The sequence below is a fragment of the Leucopleurus acutus genome (genome assembly GCF_964270905.1).
Source record: "Leucopleurus acutus genome assembly, chromosome: 6".
Lineage (NCBI taxonomy): Eukaryota > Metazoa > Chordata > Mammalia > Artiodactyla > Delphinidae > Leucopleurus > Leucopleurus acutus.
In genome coordinates, this window is record NC_139149.1 from 92,206,790 (window position 1) to 92,224,732 (window position 17,943).

The 17,943-nt window shown below is 34.7% G+C and overlaps 1 protein-coding gene across 1 annotated transcript in view; it reads right to left on the reverse strand.

Annotated features, from left to right (window-relative positions):
• KANSL1L (KAT8 regulatory NSL complex subunit 1 like) overlaps positions 1-17,943 on the reverse strand; it is a 135,067-nt gene that overhangs the window by 90,249 nt on the left and 26,875 nt on the right. The window contains 1 exon segment of the mRNA XM_082840934.1: positions 6,457-6,598. Within this exon segment, the coding sequence (XP_082697060.1) occupies positions 6,457-6,598 (142 nt within the window).

The window sequence follows — 17,943 nt, forward strand, 5'->3', positions numbered from 1 at the left end:
ATCTCAATAGATGCAGAAGAAGCTTTTAACAAAATTCAACATCCATTTATGATACTCTCTAGAAAGCGGGCATAGAGGGAACATACCTGAACATAATAAAGGCCATATATGACAAACCCATCACACTCAGTGGTGAAAAGCTGAAAGCATTTCCTCTAAGATCAGGAGCAAGACAAAGACACCCACTCTTGCCACTTTTATTCAGCATGGTATGGAAGTCCTAGCCATCGCAAGCAGGAAAGAAAAAGAAATAAAAGGAATCCAACTGGAAAGGAAGTGTAAAACTATCACTGTTTGCAGTTGACATGATACTAAGAAAATCCTATAGATACCATGAAAAAACTACCAGAGCTCATCAATGAATTCAGTAAAGTTGCAGGATACAAAATTAATATACAGAAATCTGTTCCATTTCTATAGACTAACAACAACCTAGCAGAAAAAGAAATCAAGGAAAAAATCCCAATTACAATCACATCAAAAAGAATAAAATACCTAGGAATACATTTACCTAAGGAGTTAAAAGAGGTGTACTTGGAAAAGTATAAGATGCTGATGAAAGAAACTGAAGACAATACAAACAGATGGAAAGATATATGGTGTTTATGGATTAGAAGAATTAATATTGTGGGACTTCTCTGGCAGTCCAGTGGTTAAGATTAAGAATCTGCACTCCCACTGCAGGGGACACAGGTTCAATCCCTGGTCAGGGAACTAAGATCCTGCATGCCATGCAGTGCAGGCAAAAAAAAAAAAAAAAAAAGGAAGAATTAATATTGTTAAAATGACCATACTATCCAGGACAATCTACAGATTCTATGCAATCCCTATCAAAATACAATACCAAGGGCATTTTTCACAGAACTAGAATGAAAATTTTTAAAATTTGTATGGAAATAAAAAAGACCCCAAATAGTCAAAACAATCTTGAAAAAGAGTAACAGAGCTAGATGAATGACACTCTCTCACTTCAGACTATACTACAAAGCTACAGTAATCAAAACAGTATGGTACTGGCACAAAAATAGACACATAGATCAATGGAATAGAAAAGAGAGCCCACAAATAAATACATGCAGTTATGGTCAATTAATCTATAAAAAAGGAGGCAAAAATATACAGTGGAGAAAAGACAGGCTCTTTAGTAAGTGGTACTGGGAAAACTAGACAGCTACATGTAAAAGAATGATATTAGAAAATTCTCTAACATCATATACAAAAATAAACTCAAAATGGATTAAAGACTTAAATGTAAGACTGGAAACCATAAAACTCCTAGAAGAAAACATAGGCAAAACACCCTTTGAAGTAAATTGTAGCAATATTTTTTTGGATCTGTCTCCAAAAGCAAAGGAAATAAAAGCAAAAATAAACAAATAGGACCTAATTAAACTTACAGTCTTTTGTACAGCAAAGGAAACCATCAACAAAATGAAAAGACAACCGACTGAATGCGAGAAAATATTTGCAAATGATATGACCAGTAAGGGGTTAATATCCAAAATTTATAAACAGCTCATACAACTCAACAGCAAAAAATCCCAAACAACCCAATCAAAAAATGGGCAGAAGACCTAAAGAGAAAATTTTCCAAAGAAGACTTACATGTGGCCAATAGGCACATGAAGAAATGTTCAACACAGTTAATCATCAGAGAATGTAAATTAAAACCACAATGAGATATCACCTCACACCTGTCTGAATGACCATCATCAAAAAGAACACAAATAGGGCTTCCCTGGTGGCGCAGTGGTTTAGAGTCTGCCTGCCGATGCAGGAGACGCGGGTTCGTGCCCCAGTCCAGGAAGATCCCACATGCAGTGGAGCGGCTGGGCCCATGAGCCATGGCCGCTGAACCTGCACGTCCGGAGCCTGTGCTCCGCAGTGGGAGAGGCCACAACAGTGAGAGGCCCGTGTACTGCTGCAAAAAAAAAAAAAAAAAAAAAAAAGAACACAAATAATAAATGTTGGCAAGGATGTGGAGAAAAGGGAACCCCCGTACATTTTTGGTGGGAATGTATATGTATGTATTTTTGGTGCAGGCACTGTAGAAAACATTATGAAGGTTTCTCAAAAAACTAAAAATAGAACTAACATATGACCCAGGAATTCCACTCCTGCATATATATCTGAAAAAAAATTAATTCAAAAAGATACATACACCCCAATGTTCATAGCAGCATTGTTTACAATTGCCAAGAATGGAAGCAAACTAAGTGTCCATCAACAGATGAATGGATAAAGAAGATGTGAGATACACACACACACACATACATACACAAACACACAATGGAATACTACTTATCCATAAAACAGAATAAAATTTTGCCACTTGCAAAAACACGGATGGACTTGGAGGATGTTAGACTAAGTGAAATAAGTCACACAGAGAAAGACAAATACTGTTTGATATCACTTATATGTGGAATCTAAAAAATAAAACAAAAAAATTTGATGGTCAATTAGACTGAGGCCCAATCTCATTATATTTGGGAACAATTAAATTAAAACAGTAATAATATTTCACTCTTATTACACTGCAAAAATTAAGAGACCAAAAAATTCAAAAAGTTCACAAGGATGTGGAAAACCAGGAGCTCTCACGCACTGCCAGTGGGAATATTGATTATCCAATCACATAAGTGGTATAGGAAAGCATATTCAGCCATGCCTAAGATCAAGTATTTCCACTTTTACGCATATACCCAAGAAAAGCTCTCCATAGGTTCACCAAAAAACACATAAAAGACAGTCACTGATGTATTGTTTTTACTGGCATAAAGACTGAAACAATGTACATGTCTATTAATAGAAAATAGGAGAAGAGATAAACATCCATTGTATTTATAAAATTCCATTCCATTCGTACAATTAAATGTCATACAGGAAGCATAAATATGTATAGAAATTATGCTGAGCAAAAACAAGCAAGTTGCAAAAGAGTTTGTAGTATAAATATAACTTATATAGACTTTAAAAGCATGAAAAACAAATTTTATTTATAGATACAGATAAATACCTATGGACCAATAAATATTCATAAAAATAGTACCTATCAATACATGTTGGAGTCAGGGAGGAGGAGAAGACAAGATGGCTGAGTAGAACGATCTGAGCTCACCCCTTCTTATGGAAACACCAAAATCACAATTAACTGCTGAGCAACCACTGACAAAAAAATGCTGGAACCTATCAAAAAAGATACCCTACACCCAAAGACAAAGAAGAAGGCACAAGGAGACAGTAGGAGGGGAGCAATCATGATAAAATCAAATCCCATACACACCAGGTGGGCTACCCACCAACAGGAAAATAATTAGACCACTGAAGTTCTCCCACAGGAGTGAAAGTTCTGAGCCCCACATCTAGCTCCCCAGCCTGGCGGTCTGGCAATGGGAGGAGGATCCCCCAGAGAATCTGGCTTTGAATGCCAGCAGGGTTTGATCATAGAAATGCCACAGGACTGGGGGAAACAGAAACTCTACTCTTGGAGGGTGCACACAGGGCCTCAAGCACACTGGGACCCAGGGGAAAAAAGCGGTGACTTCATAAGAGACTGGGCCAGACTTACCTGCTAGTATTGGAGGGTCTCCTGCAGAGGTGGGGGGAAGCTGTGGCTCACTGCAGTGATAAGGATGCTGGCAGCAGCAGTTTTGGGGAGTACTCATTGGCATGAGCCCTTCTGGAGCCCACAATTTTCTCACCAAGACCAGGACCCACCCAACAGCCTGGAACCTCCAGTTCCGGGATGCCTCAGACCAAACAACCAACAGGAGGGGAACACAGCTCCATCCATCAGCAGACAGGATGTTTAAAGTTTTCCTGAGTAAACAGCTGCCCAATAAACACAGCCCCTGACACAGCCCTGCCCACCAGAGGGACAAGACCCAGCTCCACCCACCAGTGGGCAGCTACCAGTCTCTCCCATCAGGAAGCCTACACAAGCTTCTTAGACAGCCTCATCCACCAGGGGGCAGGCAGCAGAAGCAAGAACTACAAACCTGCAGCCTGAAGAATGGAAACCGCAATCACAGAAAGTTACACAAAATGAGACGGCAGAGAATTATGTCTCAGATGAAGGAACAACATAAAACCCCAGAGAAAACAACTGAATGAAGTGGAGATAAGCAACCTTCTGGGAAAAAAAGTCCAGAATAATGATAATGAAGACGATCTAGGATCTTGGAAAAAGGATGGAGGCAAAGATCGAGAAGATACAAGAAATGTTTAACAAAGACCTAGAAGAACTAAAGAACAAACAAACAGAGATGAACAATACAATAAATGACATGAAAAATACAGTAGAAGGAATCAATAGCAGAATAACTGAGATGGAAGAGCAGATAAGTGAACTGGAAGACAGAATGGTGGAAATCACAGCTGCAGAACAGAATAAAGAAAAAAAGAATGAAAAGAAAAGAGGACTTCCCTAACATGGGAAAGGAAAGTGTCACCCAAGTCCAGGAAGCACAGAGAGTCCCAAGGAGGAAAATGCTGATACACATAATAATGAAACTGACAAAAATTAAAGACAAAGAAAAAATATTAAAAGCAACAAGGGAAAAGCAACAAATAACTTACAAGGAAACTCCCATAAGGTTATCAGCTGATTTCTCAGCAGAAACTCTGCAGGCCAGAAGGGAGTAGAATGATATATTTAAAGTGATGAAGGGAAGAACCTACAACCAAGAATACTCTACCCAGCAAGGCTCTCATTCAGATTCAGTGGAGAAATCAAAAACTTTACAGATAAGCAAAAGCTAAGAGAATTCAGCACCACCAGATCAGCTTTGCAACAAATGCTAAAGGAATTTCTCTAAGTGGAAAAGAAAAGGCTGCAACTAGGAACAAGAAAATTATGAATGGAAAAGCTCACCGATAAAGGCAAACATACAGTAAAGGTGGGAAATTACCTGCACACAAATCAAAACCAGCAACTGTAAGAGGAGAGCACAAATGCAGGATATTGGAAATGCATTTGAAATTAAAAGACCAGCAAGTTAAAACAATCTTGTTTATATACAGACTGCTATATCAAAATCTCATGGGAATTGCAAACTGAAAATCTACAATAGATACACTTGGAAAAAAGAAAAACGAATCCAAACACAACACTAAAGTTAGTCATTAAATCACAAGAGAAGAGAAAAAAAGATGAAGGGAAGAAAAAACACCTACAAAAACAAATCCAAAACAACAAAATGGCAATAAGAACAAACATAAACTTCATGGAACAGCATGGAGGTTTCTTAAAAAACTAAAAATAGAACTACTATATGATCCAGCAATCGCACTCCTGGGCATATATCTGGAGAAAACCATAATCCAAAAGTACACATGCACCCCAGTGTTCATTGCAGCACTGTTTACAATGGCCAAGACATGGAAGCAACCAAAATGTCCACCAACAGAGCAATGGATAAAGATGTGGAACATATATATGATGGAATATTACTCAGCCATTAAAAGAATGAAATAATGCCATTTGCAGCAACATGGATGGACTTGGAGATTACCATACTAAGTGAAGTGAGTCAGACAGAGAAAGACAAATATCCTATGATATCGCTTATATGAGGAATCTAAAAAAAAAAAAAAAAGATACAAATAAACCTATTTACAAAACAGAAACAGACTTAGAGAGCAAACTTATGGTTACCAGGGGGGAAGGGGGAGGGGGAGGAATAGATTGGGAGTTTGGGAATGACATGTACACACTGCTATATTTAAAATATATAACCAACAAGGACCTACTGTATAGCACAGGGAACTCTACTTAATACTCTGTAATAACCTAAACGGGAAAAGAATTTGAAAAAGAATAGATACATGTATATATATAACTGAATCACTTTGTTATACACCTGAAACTAACACAACATTGTTAGTCAACTTTACACCAATATAAAATTAAAATCTTTTAAAATATGTTGGTATCAGTGGCATAGGGAAAGGGAATGGGATCAGGAAGGATTATACAAGTACTTCAATTGTAAGGTAATGTTTTATTATTCTAAAAACAAAACCCAAATTAATAAAAATTTAATATTTGATAAATTTGAGGGTGGGTACACAGGTATTCATTATATTGCTTTCTAGAACTTTTTATGTGTTTATAATTTTTCTTAAAACAAACGAAAAACTCTAAAGAGATTCCAATAAGATACACTCAGAATTTCTCACATATGTTAAAATAAATTCCAGCAAAGTAGAGGTTTATAAAAAATGTTTATCATTTCTATTAACTGAAATCCAATAAAGAAATTCTTAACCGCTCAATATGATAAAATGTTTGTGATAAGTTACAAAAATAGTTTCAACTTACAGAATTAATATATCAGAAATCTTAACATTAACTACATTTTTATAAAGCCTAATAACAATTATTTTGTGTGGAGAGATGAGAAGAAACTAAAACTAATAATATTTTTTTAAATAGAAGAGCACACACGATACCTTGGAGGCACGAATCTGCCTGTGAACATCCGTTAGTTGTTGGATTTTGTATTCTAGCTCTGAAATCTGGGCTTGAAGCCAAGTCCAACGGCTGCCAACTCTTGCTCTGTCTACAAGCCACTTCCATTCAGTACTACAGTTACTGTGAACAAGACAAACACAGTTAGTCAAAGCACAAAGACAATCAAGTTTTCACAGAGATTGCTTAACAGCTTCCTTGACTCTTGTCATACAATCCCAAATTACTTTATAAAACATCTAATTATATGAAAGAAGAATGGTATATCAACTTCTCAAAGATTTGATTTCCTTATCTTTCTATCCCACAAACACCTGTTTTTATTCAATATTGTGTACCCAGTAGTAGGATAATCTCCTTGCTATTTAATACTTTATTAATGGTCAAGGGCTGAAACAGAAGTAGGCCAGCAAAGGAAAAGAAACAAGAATGACAATACTAACACCATGTAAAAACTGTTACATGAGCCTTTTATATGTAAGTAGATGTCAAGTATAAGACAAGCCATTTGAACTGTGCTAGATCTAAATCCATGTAACAAACCATAGAGTACTCAATTTTACTAAATGTAATTTTCATTTGCTAGAACAGGAATCAATTTTTTAATGTCAAAAATTATCAAAAATATGAATGCTCTGCTACATTTCAATAAACATATCAAATATATAAATCCTGAGATGTTTATTAAGATAAACAGCTTGTTAAAAACTTTATTCCTAGGATTCACAGCTCAGAGATGAGAAAGAATTTATATACAGGCTTTCTTTCATGCACATTTGAAAATAAGGGTTGAACCTTAATTAGCTCCTCTATCTTTTGGCAAGGGCACTGCTCTAATCCACAGTTTGTGAGATTACAAATTAATTACCTTAAGAAAATATTTCAACCACTCCAACTAGAAAACAATCAGAGTGAGGGGGGGAGGAGAGGGAGAGACAGACACACACACACACAGAGAGAGAGAGAGAGAGAGAGAGAGAGAGAGAGAGAGAGAGAGAGAGAGAGAGAGAGAGGGAGAGGGAGAGGGAGTTTGTGTGTGTGTGGTGTTTGAGATAATTAATTAGGAGCTTCATACTGCCAAGGAAGAAACTGAAGAAGGCCTAACAGAAGAAATTGAAAGTACAACTGAAGGGAAGTAACTACTTAATCGCGAAACACAAACTTCATGAAAAACTTGTCTAAAAATTGCATTTATTGTCAAAACCCATAGAATGCACAACGCCGAAAGTGAACCCTACCTAATGTAAACTATGGACTTTGAGTGATAATGATGTGTCACTGTAGGTTTATAGATTGTTACAAATTCACTACCTTTGTGCAGTATGTTGATAGTGGGGGAAGTAATATCTGTGTAGGGACAGGGGACATATAGGAACTCTGTATTTTCCACTCAATTTTGTTGTAAACCTAAAACTGCTCTAAAAAATAAACTTTATTAATTTTTACACATTTAACCATAATGAAATATCTTTCATATAAACTTTAGCCAAAGAAAACATTTATGCTGAGACCATTTGTCATCAGAGAAACAGAATTATTGTAACTCTACTACACAGAATTTATTCATTATAACAGATTTTATGTCAATGTTCTCAAAAGGCTTTTTTTTTTCAGATTCTAATTACCTACAATGTGACTGCAGAGACTGCCATATAAATTAGGACTTCTCTTGGTATTATTATTCAGTTTATAGTTATTATTGTGATTTTGTAAATGTGACACTATTTTAAATCATATTTTCATAACTATGGACAAAATTTAAAATGCCTATTCAAAATACACTATTCACAGTTATAACAATACTAACTGCCAATCATGAAATTAATGAAGAAGGCAAGGACCATATCATGCAGTAGTTGCACAGGTGAGGGCAAAGTGTTGGATTTTATGCAAAAAGGAAGTTATTGGCGAGATAGTAACAAAATTTTTTTTTTCCAAGCACTCTAGCTACTAGGTAAAGAAAGCATTGTAGTGGAACATGAGAGTAAATAAGGAAACCAATTAGGATGCAACTATAATAACCTAAATGTGGTACAGATAATTGTGATCTCTAAATATTTCATGTGCTGTCCTACATTTCCCAGCCTTCACTGCACTTAAGTTGGAGCCATGTGACTAGCTCTGACCAACAGGCTGTGAGCAAAAGTGATAAAGTCATTTCTAGTCCATCTGACCAACTTCAAAGCCACTGTGCAGATATTATACCTACAAGATGGAAGAGAATCACAGCTCAAACCACACTGGACTTTACGTAAGCCACAGTAAACCTTTGCTGTGCAAAATTACTGAGATTAGAAGGTTAATGTGTTACTCTAGAGCTTACTGTGACTAAAACAATGAATAAAAGATGAAAATGGCCTGGACTGGAAATGGGGTGGGAGATAAAGAAGAGATGAAGATAAGAGGATGGACTCAAGGTTGATTTTAAAGTAGATACGACTTGAAGAAGTATGATGTGGAAGTAAGCATGCGGAAATCAAAGATGACCTTAAACATTGTTTCATTAAATTTTGCTCCAGTCAGAAAATTTCCCTATAACATGCCACTTTGCTGGGTTGTCAAACTGATTATTAGCTCATGGAAATAGAGAAAAATAAAAGTTTATGGAGTTAATGTTATTGTACTTCTAGTACAAATACTGATACTAAAACTAAATTTACAAAAATCATTTTTATGTTCATATGTGACATTAAATTATCCTAACATAGAAAAAGTAGTAATATCAGATTTAATTTAAGTAAACTAAATAATACTGGGGCTTTGTAATAAGTGAAATGAATTTTCTGTAAAGGATACCTTATTCTACATTTTAACAGGAGTAAAATCTGTTTGCTATGCTTAAAAATGGTAACCAATCTTTTCCATCAAAAATGTTCTCTTGCTTGAAAAAATGTCTTTCTAAAAACTAACTATGGTTGTAAACATGCTACAGATAAGTATATGGCTCATTCAAAGGAGATTGACACCTGTTGTACCTCAAACACAAAACGTTTTATGTAAACAATTTATATAACCAATGATGTAATGGCTTATATCTTAGAGTGTAACCAATCAGAACACAGCTGATGCAACAACAAACTAATAAGAATGTGAGGCAAACCCAGAATGTCTAGACTCCTCAGTTAGCATATAAGCCTGGCCTGCCAGGCCACTAAGATTTACTCCCTACATCTCTCTGCAGTGTGTTGAACTGATCAAAGACCAACACATGCCCTGATCTGCACTGGAAATAGGAGCCCCTACTTCTAGTGAAGATCAGGGCAAATACATCCATGAGTGGATACCACCTGGGCAGTGAGACTAGTCAGTCCTCAGAAAGGCAGCACATGCCTTCAATCCTCATCCTTACTTGTTTGCAGTCACAACTTAACTTACTGATGGAAATAAGTACAGGCTGTTTAAACCAAGTGGTTTTCAGTACAATTTCTCTTCGTACTAACTTCTGGTCAACATCATGAATCTACATCACTGTTTTGTTGTTGTTTTGATTGTTTTGTTCTCTCTACATCACTGTTTTAACTTTGAAGTGTAGTTTGTTCCTCAGAATAAGATAGAACTTTCTAATATTACACCTTAAGTTACCAAAACTTAAAGAAAAACTTGTATAATTTTGCCTTTAATAGAGTTTGTTAGCTTAGTAATAAAAATGAATTAACTATGATTTAAAAAATAAGATCCAACTGTAAAAAATTATAATTCCAAGAAAAATAAGTTTTATCCTGGGGAAAATTACATTAAATTAGGCCAAACTTCTCCACTGGTGTTTGCTCACCTAGGAAGAGCTTAGTCTTCCCTGGAATTTGATTCCTTTAGACCAGGGGATAGCAAATTTTTCTGTAAGGAGGCAGACAGGAAATATTTGTTTTGTGGCCACAGGGTCTCTTTAATAACTACTCAACTCTCCTGTTATAGCATGAGAGCAGTCATAAATGAATGGGTGTAATGATGTTTCAATAAAACTTTGTCTACAAAAACAGACAATAGGCCAGATTTGGTCCATGGGCCATAGTTTCCAATTCCTGATGTGGAACATGTTTTCATATGCTTCCTATGTTTCCCAAGGGATTATGACTTCCTTTAATGAAGTGTCTTTTTAAATCTTTTGCTCATATTTAATTGGCTACCTTCCTGTTCATATAAGACTGTCAGACTGTATGTATTGGAAATACTTATAGCTCCCAATCTGTAGCTGGCCTTTCATTTTCCTAAAGGTGTCTTTTGAGCAGCAAAAGATTCTAATTTTGATGAAGCCCAATTTTTCAAACCTCCCTTTTATAGATAGTTCTTTTTATGTCCTAAGAAATATTTGCTTAACATGAATTCATAAAGATTTATTCATTTTTCTAAAATATCAAAAAGTTTTAGTGTTTTTACTTTTAGATCTATAATCCAATTCAAGTCAAGCTCTGTGTATTGGTCCAGGTAAGGGTCCAGATTCATTATTTTCTATAGGATATCTAGTTCCTGAACCATTTGTTGAAAAGATTCTATAATCCTTTAATAGAAAAAAAAACCAAAACTATCCTTGAATAGATAAAAGACTATCTATATGAATACTACATGTTGTATATACACTACATACACACAGAGAGCACTTAGGATATCTATCATCTATCTACCTACCTATGTCAACACCATGACCCAATACGACACTATTATTGTAGTTTAGAGTAATTCTTAAAATCCAGTAAATTCTTCAACTTTGTTATTTCTCAATTGTTTTGACAATTCTAAATTTGAGAATCAGCTTGTCAATCTCTTAAAAAAAAAAAGAGCAGCATTCTGATAAGGATTTCATTGCATCCATGGATCTATTGGTGGAGAATTAACACAACACTGAATCTCCTAATCAATGTATAAGGTATTATTTCTCTGTGTATTTATGTACTGGTAATTTCTCTCAGCTATGTTTTACAGAGTTTAAAAAATTTATCTCTATGTATTTCATGTTTATGGAAGCTAGTATATAGCATTCATAAATTGTTTGGATGATAGTATATAAAAATACAGTTGATTTTTATGTGGTGACCTTATATACTTTGACCTTGTTAAATTCACTTAGGAGTTTTAGTATCTTCCTCATAGCAAAGTCCTTAGGATTTTCTATGTATATTATCATGCCAACTGCAAATAAAGCAGTTTGATTTATTTTTAATCTGGATTCCTTTTATTATTTTTCTTATCTTACTGCACTGGCTATGAATTCCAGTATAACATTAATTATAAGCTGTGTGAATGGACATCCTTACCTTCTTCCTAATCTTACAGAGAAGGCATTCAGTCTTTCATTGTTAAATGTAATGTTAGCTGTATACTTTTCATAAATGTCCTTCATCAGATTGAAGAAGTTTCTGTCTATTCTGGGTTTGTTGTGAATTTTTATCATGAGTACGTTCGAATTTTGTCAAATAGATTTTTGGAATCTCTGGAAATTATCATATGCTGTTTCTCCTTTTTTCTTTGTTTGGTTTTAAATGTTAAAATCAACCTTGCTTTCTGGCATAAACCCCTTTGGTCATGATGCATTTTGTAATATGTTTTGCTAGATACTGTTTGCTATTTCATTAGGGATATTTTGCATCTACAGTCAAAAGAGATATTGATCTATTTTCCTGTAATGTTTTTATCTGATTTTAAAATCAAGCTAATGCTGACCTCATAAAATGAGTCAAGAAGTGTTCCCTCCTCTATTTTTTGAAGGAGTTTGTATAAGATTGTAATTGTTTACTACTTAAGTTTCAATAAAATTAATCAGTGAAGCCATCTTGGCTTGGCTATAGGGAGTTTTTAATTATTAATTTATCTAACTGACATAAGGTTTTTCAAGTTTTCTATTTCTTCTTCTGTCAGTTTTGGTAATTTTTGTCTTTCAAGCACTTAGTCCATCTAAGTTATTGAACTTACTGGCATGAAATTGCTCATACTATTCCCTGATTATTCTATTAATGCCTATAATATCTACAGTGATGCTTTTCTTCCCTGTTATTGGTAATTTTTTTCCTGATCGATCTAGCTGGATATTTATCAACTTAATCTTTTCAAAGAACCAGCTTTGGTTTCACTGATTTTTCTCTGTTGCTTTTGTGTTTTATATTCATTGATTTCACTTTTTATCAGTTTTTCCTTCTTGCTTTGGATTTAAGTTGCTCATTTTTTGCAGCTTCTTAAGAGGGAGGCTTACGCCATAAACTTTACACCTTCCTTCTTTTCTAATATAAGCATTTATAACCATAAATTTTCATGTAAGCATTGCATCCCACAAAATTTGATATGCTGTATTTTCATTATCATTCCATTAAGAACACTTTATAGATTCTCTTGTGATTTATTCTTTGATCTAAGCATTACTTGGAAATGTAGAGTTTAATTTCCATATATTTTTAGACATAAATATTTGCCATTTCCTACTACTACTTCTTTCCGTTGTGCAGAACTGAGTTTTCACTCAGTATTATTTTCTTTCAGCCTGAAGATCATTTTAAGATTTCTTATAATATAGGTATACTGACAGGAAATTTTCTCACTTTGCTTATTTGGAAATATTATTTTGCTTTTGTTTTTAAAAATAATTTTAGGTTGATTTTTTTTACCTTTCAGCCCTTTAAATATATCATTCCACTGTTTTCTAGTTTGCTTACCTTCTGATGATAAGTCAGTAGTCATTTTTTTTCTTTGCTTCACTATATAAAAATTTTTCTTCCTCCTCTTAATGCTTTTAAGATTTTTTTCCGTATCACTAGAACTTGGTGATTTGACTACAATACACCATGGTGTGGTTTTGTTTGTAATCCTGCTTGTGATTTATTGGGATTCTTAGATCTGTAGTTTTACGATTTTTCCTTTTAAGTCCTTGAGCATACTTACTATATTTGAGATATTTTAAAGTCTTTGCCAACTAATCTCATCTCTGTCATTCCTGTCTTTTTCTATTGATGATTTTTCTCCTCCTTTGTATGTCTAGTAGTTTGTGTGTATGTATACATATGTGTATGTATGTATGTAAACACACACACATTTATTATGGACACTATGAATATGATATTGTTGAATTTCTGGATTTTATGGTCTTCCTTTAAAGAGTGATAAATTTTGTTTCAATAGGTTATTAAATTACTTAATGTTCAACTTCATTCTTTTCAGATTCCTTCTAAGATTTGTTAGAGCACGTATAGAGTAGCCATTAGTCATCAAGTCAGACTCAGCCTTACTCTTTGAGGTGTGACCAATCTGGGGTCTCTACTGAATACTCTAGATGTTCAACAAAGTCTCTCCACTCTGCTTATTCAGAACTCAAACATCTCTTAACCTTGTATGAGCTTTGGAAGTTGTTCAGATTACATTGCCTAATAACTTTTTGTGTGCCCTTATGGAGTTTCACCTACACACACAGAGCTTAGTATTTAACAAAGGTCTCAAGGCGACATGAAGATTTATGATGCTCTTTCTTTGCATACATAGGTCCCTACTCTTTAGTATTCTGATCTAACGATTCCAGCTATCTCATCCTCCCCCAATCTAATCTTTCTTTCAATCAAGCAGGACCATTGTGCTCTACTTGGCTTTCCTCTCCCTGCACCAGATATCTGAAAGTGCCTCCAGGCAGAAAACCAGGGCAATCACAGGGCTCACTTCATCTGTTTCTCTTTTCTCAGAAATCACTGAACCTCTGACCTCTGCTGCCATTTTCTGAAAATAATGACTGTTTCATATATTTTTGTCTAGATATTTACAGCCAAAGAGAAAGAACAGCACCAGTGACTCCACTCCATTATGGTTAGAAATCAAAGAACTTTTATATGTGTTTGTGTGTGTGTGTGATATCTCTAAAATGTTTCTATTTTGTTTCAAATATTTCCTATTCAAAATTTCACTGCCTTTAAAAAAAAAAACTACAGTTGCAGTTTAAGACCAGAATCTTAACAACAACAACAAAAATTGAAAGTGCTTCATGGATTCCTTTTTTGGGTGTTCCTGGACTATTTCATGAAAGCAGAGTTGTTTATCCATCTTATATCACACATCTATCTACCTTTCAACTGTTCTATAAGAAAAACAGTTAATTTATGTTTGAGCCACTATAGTTTTAAGGCTCTTTTTTACAACTTAGCCTTTATGCTAAATGTTATAGAAATTCTTAGGAACAATAGAGTGGGTTATAAGATAAATCCAAAGCATTTCTATTAACTTAGAGGTAGGACAGAAAGCAGATAGGAAAGAGACATATGTTGGTGATCCTTTCTATACTACACTATACTATATATACTATACTAGCAAAATATGACCATTTAAAAGAGAAACCAAGTGCCTACCAAGACTATAGTTCTAGCAGAAGCAGCTAGAAAAAGTCATAATGTTGTAATGAATTGACTACTACTTGTTGTTTTAAGCCTGATAAATGAATGAATTTAGACAAGAATTCATTTACAAGCAGAGAAAAAAAAGAATACAACTCTGCTTAGGAAGGCTCTCTGACTATAGCCTACTTCTAACTTAATGGATAATCCAATAATACAGGGTACCTTGAAGGAATAGAAAAGCCAGTTGCTTCTCTACAGCTAACAACAAAAAAATGTATTCCAACAATCTCTCTTAAGAGTTCTAAGCCACATAACGAAAGCCTGCCTAGGAGCAAAAGTCAGATTAACCCCTACCCAAATGTACTGTTTCAGGTGGCCACAGGTATCAGTTATTAAGTTAAGGGAGAGTTGGATGCTCTGACGAAAATAACTAGTAAAGTAACTAGTTTGTAGGCTTAGCAATTATGAGCAAGTGAGATCTTTGGTACTGGTATTTTCACATATAGCTCACTGGAGGCAAACAGAATTGAAACCTACATTTTTGAGGCAACTCTATTAGCAAAAAATACCACAAGTCTAGCATGCTCTACAGGGAGCCCAAGTTTGCACTGACACGACACAGGGTGAGAATCCAGTGCAGCCTCAAATAAGGGTATGTTCTCCAACACCCATTTCCGATATAGACACAAAGGATGACAGATAAGGAATAATTCCTAAAAAAGCAAAGTCAGGGACTATGGAAAACAAAGGACAAAGGAACTTCTCTCAGAAAGCAGAATTAGGATCCTATCAAGACCTTACTCCACTTCCAAAGCAAGAAGTCTTATTAATTATTGTAAGGACCAGGAACTTTCATGTGTATCCCATCCTTCTCTCTTTCCAGTAGGAGTTCTATTGTAGCTTTCCTGTCCCTACTTCAACATACATACAAGAAACAAGGTAAAAGCATTAGAAAAGTTGTCTCTGGGTTTATAGGTTACCGCATATAAGGAACCACATCTGGAACCGAAAGAGAGGACTTTTACTCCACCTGTTGAATGTGGCTTTGAGTCACAATCTTAATATATTGTGCAATTCTGCCTAGAAATCTGGCAAAACCCAATTTGTCATCTAACTAAACTGAAATTTTTTGTATTAGTTTAAAGAATTCATACATTAGATTGGCATATTTGGTCTTGCTCTCCTACCATCTATCACCCCCTTCCCTTCAAAGAAAGGAAGAGAGAAAGAAAAAATGGAGAGGTTGGGGAATATTTATACATTCTATCAATACCACTCCCCCCTTTTTCTTGTACGAAAAGAATTTTGAAAGTTAATAGTCTGTTAAATTGTCTTACCTGTATTTTTAAAATCCTCACATAACATCAAAATTAACAATTAGGGACATACAAATAAAGGAAATAAATGATTTCTAAACTAATCAAAATATATTTGCTAAAAAACAGTGTGAAGTCATGCACATCATCAGTTCAACAAGCACTGTGTGTATGTGTATGTGTGTGTGTGTGTGTGTGTGTGTGTGTACATGCATGTGTTTATATGTGTGCATGACTCTTTTGTTCAGGAAGCCAGGACGTGGTATAGTGCTTCCAAACTATACACTGCATAAAGGCCTGGCTGAAAGGGCAAGCAGGACTAATTCAGCAAGAGTTTTGTACTCCAAGCTCTGCAATTAAAAATCTAAACCTACTCAGAGGAAGGAGCATTTTTTTCTACTGCACACAAAAGGGCTTGGGATAGCCCTGCCAGCCACTATGATGAGCACTGAAAATAAATGAGATAAAAGAGGATTAGACTACCCTTGTTACTCAAAAAGGTGGCTACCACTAACTCAGAATTGAGTGCAGGCATTTCTGCTATAACAGCATATATGCATTCCTAAATAACTCCATGTTCTGTAAAATAAAAAGAGCTAAACCTATGGAAAAAGTAGAATTGGAGTGAGAGGACTCAAAATCTATGGAATTAAGGACTATGGAGTCCTAACAAAACAATTACAAGCCGTATAAAAATATGAGTACAGTTGAGTTTCTACTGGCATTTGTATTAAGAGTAAGTCAGTCCATCCTTTAAAGCTTCATTTCCTGGAGCTCGTTTTTTCCTTTGATGTGGGTCCTTGAAGACATTCACTTCTAATAGAGACCAGTTTAATAAAAATTAAAAATATCATCTGGTGATAGTTCCTTTGTATTAAAAAGAAATTGATAAAGGTTATCTTTACAACTTCTTCAACGAAACTTGCAACTTCCTCAGCTCTTTTAATATAGTAGAATATACAGCAATTTTTTGTTAAAATTGTTAAGGTGCCAATAAACCAGCACCTTATTGTATTATAGGTTACTTTTACAGAATATTCAGCATTTTTCTTACACTACTAACGCTTTCTCTTTAGTTGTGAAAAAGCTTGCCCCTGATCTTTCCAAAACAATAACAGGTTCGAACTTGTTTAGGAGAAAAGAATCCAAGCCGAATTCCACATATTATTGGCATCATTCCCCTGTATGCCAAATGTTAAAAGAAAACAATTTTCCTTCTCTGAAAAATTAAGTCAGAAACTTAGATATACATAAAGAGAAGAAGTACACTGGAGAATAACTAAGGGTAAAATAAGTTTTATTTTTCTTATTCTTAATGGATCTAACAGATAATGGATTTGTTTGTTCAAAATAACAATGGCAACAATGTAACCAATTAGGTATGCGCATGTGTGTGTGCTTATAAATGCCTACATATGCTTATATGTATAAATGAAATGAACGACAGGAGTGATACAAGGGACAAAGACAACAGGATTTTTTGTTATTATAAGGTACTTGCAGTAACTGGGAAGAGTTATAGTATTATTTGAAAGTAAAGGTGGATTAGCTATAAAAATACATTGCAAACTTTAGGGTAACAACTAAAAAAAATAAATAAGAAGTATAACTGATATGCTAAGACAGGAAAGAAAGTAGAATTATATAAAATGTTCAATTAAAATTGCAAAACGCAAAAAACTACAAAAGCCAGAAAATATATGGAAGACAAAAATGGGAGAAAAGAACATGAGCAACAAATAGAAAACAGTGACAAATATGGTAGATATTAAGCTACTACATCAATAATCATTTTAAACATCAATGGTCTAAATACACTCATTAAAAGACAAAGATTGTCAGAGTGGATCAAAAC